The sequence below is a fragment of the Papaver somniferum genome, chromosome 2 (genome assembly GCF_003573695.1).
Source record: "Papaver somniferum cultivar HN1 chromosome 2, ASM357369v1, whole genome shotgun sequence".
In the NCBI taxonomy this organism is placed as follows: Eukaryota; Viridiplantae; Streptophyta; class Magnoliopsida; order Ranunculales; family Papaveraceae; genus Papaver; species Papaver somniferum.
In genome coordinates this window covers 21,893,625-21,904,919 of record NC_039359.1, presented here as the reverse complement: position 1 = coordinate 21,904,919, position 11,295 = coordinate 21,893,625, and the positions used below count along the sequence as shown (strand labels likewise).

At 36.8% G+C, this 11,295-nt stretch overlaps 1 protein-coding gene across 1 annotated transcript; it reads right to left on the bottom strand.

Annotated features, from left to right (window-relative positions):
- Positions 1-2,157: 2,157 nt before the first annotated feature.
- On the bottom strand, positions 2,158-10,747 carry LOC113347123. Its single transcript, XM_026590707.1, has 9 exons — positions 8,172-10,747; positions 7,050-7,179; positions 6,825-6,913; positions 6,236-6,474; positions 5,525-5,611; positions 4,641-4,740; positions 3,580-3,793; positions 2,594-3,503; positions 2,158-2,346 (listed from the first exon to the last, which is right to left on the bottom strand). The coding sequence occupies exons 1-8, from the start codon at positions 10,389-10,391 to the stop codon at positions 3,034-3,036; spliced, it is 3,549 nt and encodes a 1,182-aa protein (XP_026446492.1). The 5' UTR covers positions 10,392-10,747; the 3' UTR covers positions 2,158-2,346; positions 2,594-3,033.
- Between the last annotated feature and the right edge of the window lie 548 nt (positions 10,748-11,295).

Below are 11,295 nucleotides of genomic sequence, written 5' to 3'. Positions count from 1 at the left end.
TTTCGTGTCTTGCAATTCTAAATCTAAATTGTATTCATTGTTGTCTGTGGAATCTTTATGAAGTTTGTAAAAAGGAGTACAATGAAGTCTCGTATCTTCTAAGCCATCAAAATCCACTTCAAATTCATTTATTAGATTTGAGACACATCACTCTCCTTGACTATTAAACCAAATTATGCAAATGATACCGTAATGAAAGACTAAGGGCAAGACTCAAAACTGACTCTCGTTTGTCTACATATTTAGTGTGGATTTAACATATTTGCAATTGATTTACTGGATTCTGTTCCTTTCTCTGGGTTCAACCAACAATCAGCAACCAGTTTACCAAAGTGCATCATTGAAAAACAGCAATTACAGTTTTTTTATTAAAGCCAACGATCACATCAGCCAACCAGTTTTTATTTCATTTTTGTTTGAGTATAAAACAACCTCATTACACTAAACAAAATGAAAAAATAATTTAAATGTTTTACAAATTGAATGAATCAATAGTTAAGTAACGTATACTAGATAAAAACCTGGTAATTATAATCCATGAATGCAGATGCGGTCACCCCGAACAATACAACCGTAATTCAAATTTATCAATCCGAACGTCATGCTGTATTTTTCCTTTTTCCTGAGAACATAACAGCAAGACCAGCTACACGAAATCTTCGATTAAGAAAAGCAAATCTGCCAAATGGTCGTTGTTCTTGCATTCCAAGTCTTTCGAATCCCCACCGACGGCGACGTACATTTCGAAACATGCCATAGATAAAAGGGATTATACCTGTACACCCATCTCTTCTTGCTTCACCTGTCTCCATTTTTCCCCGAAACAATTACTTCGTCGAATGTATATGATCTGATGCTCAAGTACTCTTAATTGCTACGAAAAACGCGATGTTCCCCGCTTATAAATGGGTGGAAAAAGAAGAAACCTTGTAATTGACTCATAAAGAGAAAGAAGATAAGAACTGATGGGAAGAAACTTTCTAATGGGGTTTTAAACATGCATGCACGCACGTCTTGACGTCTTGTTTGTGGATCACACGTAACCTTATACTTATTTTTGCTCTTCTCCCCCAAAGCGAGAAACAAAATAAAAAATGAATTAATCCTACAATCATAAATAGGCTAGAAATACAACTGTTGGGCAAGTAGTTTTCCAGTTTATTGGTGTTGTTTATTTGGTTCAATCCAAGTGAGTAGCGATTACAATCTACAACTGTTCAAATGTTTGCGGTCTTGCTGAGGGTTGTCTAATTTTTTTATTGAGCGTGAATCTTTGACTGCCTGTCCGAAAGTGATACCCTAACTTCTAACATGTATCCAACACACTTTCAAAGGAGAATGTGATGCAGATCTACGAGGACGGAATGACATAGAGCTTTCCCCGTGATACTAGAAAGCCTGTTTAGTTCTTATCCGTAACATCGTTTGATAAGACAAATTCAAAAATCCAAGTTTCTGGTGCAAATGAATCATGTGCCAATATATCAAGCAAGCACAAGGAGACCGACAAACTGTTGTGCTACAACTACGTATTAACGAAGAAGAGTATTGTTTTGAGAGGGTTGGATGATGTTCAACAAAATTCAAATGTAAACAAGTAGGGTTGGATGAAGTCGAACAAAATTGAAATGTATACAAATACATTCGTATTTCATATTTCAATCTTTGATGAACTGTACAAATAATCTAATGCCTAAACACAAAAATGATGGGTGGTTGAGGTACATCATCTCCTACTAGATTTATAATGTTAAAGAAACAATTAGCGGGAACCCTATTAAACAAATATGTAGGAATATATTTCCCATTTCTGTACATATTACAAAGTTTGACGAGACTACTAATTACCAAAAATGGCAAATATGATTATAGCCACTACATAGCATTTGCGGACTTGCGAAAACCCCATCTGTTATCGGGAAATCCTCGTATACAACAGACATAAGTCCTTGAACTGCTATATGTGGAACTCTAAGGAGCGCCTTTAAAATACTCATCATGCAATTCTCGATTATCTCCTGTGAGAAGAAACAAATGACGCCTCTTATACAAGAAACAGAAATAATAGTAGCAATTTCAGGCGTGAAGGATAGAACAGTATCGTAAAGAGTAATGCTGTTAGATAAAAGTAGAAATGGTACTTGCTAAATACTTGCCTTATTTCAAGTTTGCCTCGTTCTGTACTTGAATCGTCTGACAACCCTAGGTTAAAAGATGTATGATACTCTTGACCTATCTAGGTGATCGAATAAAATCAATGTCAAAAGCTATCTGATATGCGATGTATAAGTACCCAGGCATCATTCAAATTCACCATGGATGCACCAACAAGCATTTGACACCAGCCTGCGAAATAACACCCAAATTTTTGTCAATGATGAAACTATAAATAATATATACCTGCAAGATCAATTGAGTTGGAAAAGGAAATCTGAAACAAAAAAAAGCATCAACAATAACCAACTAACAAATGCAAAAAAAGACACCATAGATTTGTAGTTATCCGTCTAGTTTCATTTCTATTTGATGGTAGAGCACATAAGAGAAATCGGTTAACATATTAAGACATAAATTCCAGGTTAACCAAACTAACCTTGTTATACCAGCCTCCACCAAACATAACCCCGAAGCGAGGAATTCGACAGGGATTCCACCTTCCACGAGTAACCAGCCAAGGGAACTTTCTATGCTGCATATACCAATATGTTAAAGCCAAGTCCCGGGACATGTCATAAGGTTGCTCTTTTAAATACTGATGGCTGTGTTTCCATGGGAAAAGCTTATATTTCATTGGTTGAGTATCCATCTAATTCCATAGGATTGAGGATCCACAAAAAAGAAGTGTTGCCAAAAATATGTTACTAGTTTAATTCCGTGGAAATCTATGGAAATTCTTTCCTTGCTTACCCCAGGGAATGTCTTTCAATAGAAACAACTCTTATTCCATGAAACTAATTCTCTGATATCAAACAAAACCTAAGGAATTCCTGGATTCTCCAGAAACTGCATCAACTGCCAAAAAATGATCCTAAATCAGGTTGCTTCATCATCTGGTACATGAGACTCCTCCTGTGGCACACTTTCCGTATTCTGTCTATTATCCAAAGAATGGATTCTAGTTTGAACATCAGGAATCGTGACAGCTTTTACCTCATCAACATCACCCAACGCAACCACACTACATTTAATATCGTGTTCAGCTGTCTCCAAGATAAGTTCATTTTTAACTTCTAGCTTATCATGAAGAATCAGAGAAGACTGAAGGCCTATGGTTTCAGGAGCAGATGTGGGGAGCATGTCATCTGGTTCATAGTAGCATTCGGGTACCTCGGGAGCTTGGAAACAAGTTTGCACAGATACAGCTTCAGTTTTCATATCATGGCCATCCTGAACACTCTCATCAAAAGCAACATTGACAGGCGTGGTAGAAGAATGTGGTTCTGGCTTTCCTATTCTCTCAGATGGCAGGTGATCATTTCTTGTGGGTTCAACGACATCCATATCTGCGAAGGTAACACATGAAGTTAACCACGTGAACAAGAATGAAAACTCAAAAATTGTACACATTTACGAGATTACCTGTGTGATCTGTTGTTTGTCTTTCAGAAAGATTATTAGTTAGTAGCAACTTTTGCAAGAGATCTGTCCCAGGAAACACTAGCATATTCAAAGATCTGATTTCTCGCTTGTCTGATTCCTCAAGAGCCTTGAAACCAAAAACCGTAGTCCATGCATTCATAAGTTCAGAAATTGCAGGAATGATGAGTTTTTCAACCTTAAGAGAGCACAGAGCCTGAAAATAAGTTTACATAAGAATGACTTATCATTTTGACTACATACATATCAATGGTAACATGCTAAATAAGAAAGAAGTCATAGTTTCGAGAACTGTTCTCTGTGGTGGACAAAAAGTAGAAAACATCTATCCCAAAAGATAATCGCCACCAGCTGGTATTTGAAATTTACAGATGCAATGAAGAGGATATGTTTCATTGTTAATGATGATTGTTCAAGAATAGCAGAGGTATGAACGGGTACATAATAGCGAGTGAACAACTGTAACAAGAAGCATTCAATTTAAACTTCATAATATGCAATCTCTAACGCCGGCAAACTTCTTTTCACTCACATATTTATTAAACTGTGGATCCCACATCAAATAATACCAACTAGGAATGTAAATACTATTTCGCAGATAGATCTCATGCATCAAAAACTTGACCGAAATAAGTTTTTATTTTCACTAACAGAGTTAAAACGAACAATCAGCATCATTCAAGGAAACAAAGGTACATGAGTAGTAGTACAAAACTAAAAGGCAGAAGGAGCTAGGATCGTGGTCATACATCTAATTGTCATGGTTTTCTCAAAGATCCAGGAAATATAAGTAAAGTGCAAGCTAGTAGTATTATGTTTTTTAAATTAACAATAGGAATCACAATTACTGATTCCCCTATCCTATTTTACCTAACTCTGCATCCTCCTTCAAGGAAAAAAAAAAGACCCACAATAAAGGGTGAGATATAGAAGCAATGGCGAGTGAATGCCTAATTTAGAAAAGGATAAAAAGAAAGAGATATTAAAGCTTAAACTAAATAGCAGGCGTTCATGAATGTAACTAAATAATCCCAGCTACGTACTGATTCAATTGCATTTAAGAGTCGACGACACATTCCTTGGCGCCTATATATATGGCGAGTTCCAATATATGGCATCTCCGCTAACCTGGTTCCATGAATCCTGGCAAAACAGTTCAAAGTGTACAAATTTATTAGACCACTCGAAGGAATGACAATAATTGAGGAAAACAAGCAAATATGTAACCCAAAATACCAATGTACGATTTATCAAGTGATAGGAAGACCACATAATGCAACATAAAACTCAATTTTAAGTTTGTAAAGACGCTGCTTAGAGACAGCATAAAAAATTAAGCACAACCAAGGTTATGCAAGCTTTACTATAACAGAAACACCAATAGATCTCATCATTCTTACGAACTTTGTTAAGAAACAGTCTATGGAAAGATGTCTGTTAGCAACAGAAACATGCTGTGAAACACAATTGTTAATTTATTATAATAAGGAGATGAGAAAGAGGTGGAGTGTGCTTTCACACAAACAAGTCACATAAATTGAAAACTATCCAAACTGGTATAGTATGACAGTCTTTGCTTTATTAAGGTTTTCTTTCCTCATGAAGAAAAACATCTTCCAGTGCTCAAGAGTCCACTGCATATGAAAACCGAGTGCAACAAAATTCTACTACTCTCTTACACTTGTACAAAACTGCACAAAATTCTAAGTGAACCGTAAGTCATAAGTGCTTCTGCTCGTTGTGCTTATATTAGTTGCAATAGAGTCCCCAACAACTGTCCCTTACATCGATAGTAATTTAACAGTTTCTCTAGCGTGTTCCTTACTTACAATATTTCTTACCTTCAATACCCCTTAGATCCCACTTTTATAAAGGTTTAAGAAAATACAGAATTCATTTTTTTCAGTATATGTTACGCAAAGTATACCTGATGGAAGCAGCGGAGATAATTTCATCACCTCTCTCTAAAACAGCAGTGTAAAAGCCACTATAGTTCAACCTATTAAAGTTTGATCTGGAAAAATAAAAAATAAAAGGAGGAAGCAAGGAAAAGTTATATGCGGAAAAGGAGGTCTTTAAAGATACAGATAAGCACGTGAATGCCAAATTAAATTAATTTCTTATATGCGACATAATCTGCAGAAAGTATAGTTGGTGGCATTCAAGTGATCAGCGTAGTTACGATCACAAGTGGTCAGTCAATTCCAAGATACACAAAAGAGATTAGCTAAGTTACCTCTAGCTCTAACCATACAGCTGGCGCACGTGTTTGATGGGCCATAAACTTTACATTATTTTGAATACATAACATTCTAAACATAAGACGTTGGGCAGTTTGGTGCGTAGAAAGATATTACGAGTGACTTTAATGATAACCACATAATGTAGAACAAATTTGCCAAGAAAATCCGCAAACCAAATATTTTCTATATGAGGAGCAAGAAAGAACCATGGTATCAGGTTCTGAAAGAACCAAATAGCTGATCCATTAACTACAGTCCCACAATTCATACTTCAGTCTATATCCACTCTCAGGTTCTGATTTCACCAAGGTCATATGGTTTTGAAAATAAATGCCGCATACATTAGCCACTAGGTAACTCGAAATAAGATAGTATGTCAGTAACTAACTGCTTACCCGCAATTATATATAACGTTATGGATCAAATTGATGCCACTTCTACGGTCGATGATAGGAAAAAAACACTCATTCATTACAGTCAAGGCGACAGCTAGCTTGGAATTGCACTCAGCCATTCGGGATAGTCCAAGAGAAGATGTATTAGAGTCTAAATCACAGCGCCGAATTAATGTCCATGAAAATCCTGCTTCCAGTTCATGTTTAACCCAGAGAAGCTTCTGCAACTGTTCAAAGAGCTGCAAAAAATAAAAACAATTAAAAAACAGCAAGGACCTCAGTAGGCTAGATAAAAACAGATATTAACCCCTCCGAAAGCAACAAGACATAGATTAGACAAGTAATTCATTATCTAACACCAAACAGATACCACAGAGCATGAGACCCTCATGCTCAAGGAGACTTGCATTGCAAACAAATAGTAGGCCAAGTGTCTAACTAGTCATGGCACCACAACCTCAGCCCATATTTCAATTTTAATCAACTAGAAGTGCTTTCAGAATAATGGTAACAGTAAATGATTTCACACTTCATTACTGTACAAAAGACTAAACATTCATACATTAGAATGTAGATATACAGGTAATACCTCTCTGCACTTCAGACCACAAAAATAATTGCATGAAGCATTGAGATCAACAACTACAGTGTCTGTTTGCTGCGTACAGAGTGTATGATCTGCAAAAGTCAAGAGAGCTCATGGAGTTCAGTTTTTGATAAAAGAATGCCTTACAAACAGAAATCAATCCTAACAAAAATTTGGAAGTTTGTAAAGGCTGTTAAGACCGAGAGATTAAAAGTATAAAAAAAATACATTTTTCCTCGCATAAACTGCAAGTAAGCATTTCGATGTCCCCATTATGATCCCTTTGACAATTACCACCACTTGAACCACAGAATTTGCAAGAGCAACTTGAACAGTGCCAGTCACCTTGAGGAAGCACCTGCAACAAAGAAAAACAAATTTTCCAAATTGAGTATATCAAAATTCTATTACAGCTAGGAGTTGTACCCTGTAGGATAGAGGTACAGGACTTTAGTTTTGTAATCAGCGATGTTTATTTTAGATTGATTTTGGTGCAAAACTGAACAAAATAATATTGGTCTGTTTAGTTATTATTCATCTCTTGTGCTAACGTATTGGTTCAACGGTTTCTGAACTAACTGCAAGCCTGTACTTCAGCAAAACTCAGGCAGACTTGGGCATTCTACTTACCGATGTATATTGTCAAGAAAAATAAAACAGAAGTTTGAAGCATTCCCTCCAGACTTGTATCCTAGAAAGTTGATTAGTTACTAAAGTATAGTACAACAGTCATCAAGGTTCTGGTGGAGGATATAGGGTAATACCGTAAGGGTTCTGCCGAATGCAGCATTCCCTCCAGGCTAGTATCCTAGAAAGTTGATTAGTTACTAAAGTATAATACAACAGTCATCAAGGTTTTAGTGGAGGATATAGGGTCTACAGTAAGGGTTCTGCCGAATGCACAGTGCCTAGTAGATCAGCTTTTGCCTGCGAGTAAGAAGTGTATTATCAAAGGGGAGGAGAGAAAGCAGCGAAACCATTCAATGTGCTGGTATTTTTCATAAACGTGGGGCACCAAGGGTCACAGTTCACAGGATATGACACCTGAAAACACTCCACATTAAGAACAGAAACTTGACCAAATAAAAGAAACGCCTTTCTATTGAATATTTTCGTGATGTTAATGCACCACCCCTCAAGACAGGGAATCTAACTAGCTAGGATCAAAACGGAACTATGATATCTATCAATCATCACACTCAAGAAACCATTTTCACTGCTACATGTCAAATTTATGTCTGGTTTCCCTGAAAACCCTCATTTACCAGCAATAAGTGAAAAAAGGAGCTGAGACGACAAAAACATGCACATATCTTTGTTAAAAATGACATGCAATAATGTTACCCATACCTGTATATCTAAGCAGCTTTGATGGAAAGTTGAAGGGCAGCCATCACAACAGATCAAATCCCCCCCATCTGCACAGATCCCACAGGTATCATCATTTGGACCATCACCATTGACATCTACAGACCAGAAACCCCTGCGTTCAAATTCCTCTTGCCTACCCCAAGCATCTAACTGGCACTGCAAAAGAGAGTCCCCAGATTCCACACAAATATTCTGGTACGGTTGACGCAATTTGCTCCCTGAATGAATCTCGAACTTCAAAACCGTGAGAATCTTACTGCAGCAAGCACAATGAATTCCATCCCTTGTAATCCAACCTTCCAGCAGTGTTTGTGTACGTTTCTTGTTCATATACTTCACTTTTTCACTTGATGACACAATACCAGAATCTATTAGCCACGAAAGAATTGTTAATCGTCCTTTACACTGAATAACACCATTTTCGTCTTCATTTGCCCCTTTCTTAGAGGACCGCACCAACAACGCACATCTATTTTGCTTTTTAGTTTTTCTTCTTTGGAGTAAATGAGCACTAGATGCAAACGATGACTTCTGCTTCTTAGTGTAGGCTTTCGAGCTTTCAATGGGAGAACCATTTTCCTCTCTTTTAACCTTCACTAATTCGCCATTTTCCCTCACATAAGGGGTCTCTTCATTTGTGCTCATGATATTTTTAACATGCTTATGTCTAGTGTATTTCCTTTTGCTGGTTTCAACTCCATTGGTACTTCCTCCACTAGCTCTTTGCAATTTCATATTTTCTCTCTCAAGCTTCTTGCATGTTTGTCTTGTTAATTGACTGAGAACCTCCTCTGCTATTGGTGTAAAAGAAATACCTGCCCCGCTCTTCTTAAGATCACTGCTCTGTTCTTCCCACTGCTTCTGATGTGCATAATAGGCATTAAGGATCGACCAATACTCTGTTCCTGAGGGATTGGTATATACAGCGTCCTGATAGTTTCTGTTCTTCCTAGGCCTAAATTCAATTTTCCATCCCGCTTCTTCCAGCATTTTTCTAATTTGATCCCGCAATAATTGCTTCTGGGTGCCAGTACCACGTCTTACTTCTCCTACCTTGCGCCTGGGTAACAGGCAAGGTTCAGATGCCAAATTTGAGTCTACTTTATTCCTTCCATCTTTCTTAATACTATAAGTTTTCAAACTTGAAGACCCTGGTGGCAAGGACGTATCACTGTCTTCCGAACTGTAATTGTGACTTATGCATCTACCCGAAGAAGGTTTACTTGAGTTTGTTTGATTCTTCATGGAATTATGAAGAAACTTCTCTTCATACGCTGGCAGATGAAGTTGAGGTTTCAGGTTAGAAGTGCCAGCAGACCTATATGCCTTTCTATTTTCTTTGGTTCCAACATGACCATAACTTGTGTCAAATCCATCCACTTTCTTATTGTCTCTGATCATCAATTTCAGAACACCATTTTTACCCTGGATCCTGATAGGCATATCACGAGGAGCTTCAAACTTCCTCCTCAACGGGCTAACCAGCCCAAAACTATCAGCCTTCGTCTTATATTTCTGCTTGTCAAAAATGTCAGCTCTTCTATTATTTTCAACAGAAGAAAAATGCATATTCCCGTAAAACTTAGAATCCCCATTATTAACCATAATGTCTCTACTGGACTCGCTATCAAATTCCTTCCACTTACCGCGTGTTTCGAAATACTTAGAACCCAAAACCTTATTGCCACCCATCTCTTCATCACTATCATCATCATCATCATCATCTGAGTACTCTAATACTTTCTTTTTCCTATCAACTAATTTAGCATCTTCATCATAGTATCCAAAAACATCCAACCCCCCACTTCTTTTGCCACCTCCAACTCCATTATCCGGTTTCCAAAACAATGTGCTATCTTCTCTATATCTAACAGGTTCAGATTTAATACTCTTCCTATCCGCTTTAGTCCGTGCCATACCACTATAAGAATCTATCCTACTATCTCTACCAACAGATCCATTACTAATCTCATTATTTCCATAAACAAATTTTCTTTGGGGTGAAAAGAATAAACTAGTATCCGAATCAGACTCAGACTCGCTCTTTACCAAACGAGGTCTTTTCCTATCCTTGTTACCAAAATCCCTTTGTTTCGACGGAGAACCAAAATTTCTTCTCATCTTATCACCATTGTAATAGTTCAGAGGGACTGCATCTTTCCCCAGTTTCCCATTACCAGATCCCAACCCCTCTTTCATCTCATACAACTCAACACAAACAACAGGAATAAAACCCTAGTTTCCTCAAAATATTATATCAAACTTCACCATAAAATCTTAAATCAAGATAAATTTAACAAATCCTTACCATTCGAAACCTAGAAAATAGATCTAAATTCCTTGAAATAAATTTTAAAAAATGAAAATAAATAAATCGAAATCGCAATAATCAGTCTGAGGTTACTTTACCATTGGAAAACAAGATTTGCTAACATTAAACGATCACTCTCTTTCTCCAACGAGAATCTGATATTGAATCGTGACGTGGAAAATCTTTGTTTGGGGAAAGTATTTGGGGTTTTCTCAAGAGTTTTTTCTTTGTTTTGTTTTAGAGGGAGAGAAGGGGTATGTTGGATTTTGCTTGTGTCATTATTATATTTATACTGCTCATTGTTTTTTTAATGTTACTTTTTTAAGCGTTGTTTTTGAGTATTTTTCTTATTCTTTTTTGTTTATTTCCCATTTTATCGTTTTTAACGTTTTCACAAATTTTTGTAGCGTGGTACCATTATGGAAATTGGAAACTAAAACAATTTCCAAAAAAAAAATTAAGACAAAGTGTGCAAATGAAAAAAAAATTGTGCTGCCGTTTGTGTGCAAATGACAAAAATTAAGAAAAAGTGCTCGAGTCCCTAACAGAAAATATCTTCGCCATGTGTAATCACGATGTACTCAGGCGCAAGAAATAATCAGCCGATAAGTTATCGGAGGGCACTTTACTCTAACTTGAAATAGCTACTAACTTCGTAAGGTAAGGACACATGAAAAGCTCGAACGAGATCAATGGTCGAGTTTTTGGTAGATATGCACTTAATATTGGGTCAGAATGATCAAATCGATAAGACTTTTGTAGATGTGGAAAATCCTACTAATACATCCAATG

Bases quoted from the DNA above. Each gene is read 5' to 3' on its own strand.
- LOC113347123 (XM_026590707.1), bottom strand. From the start codon at position 10,391: ATGAAAGAGGGGTTGGGATCTGGTAATGGGAAACTGGGGAAAGATGCA. The intron at 6,475-6,824 runs GTATTACCTGTA...TATTTTTTGCAG, and splicing joins GTGGTCTGAAGTGCAGAGAG to CTCTTTGAACAGTTGCAGAA. The intron at 3,794-4,640 runs GTACGTAGCTGG...ACTTATTTTCAG, and splicing joins TCTTAAATGCAATTGAATCA to GCTCTGTGCTCTCTTAAGGT.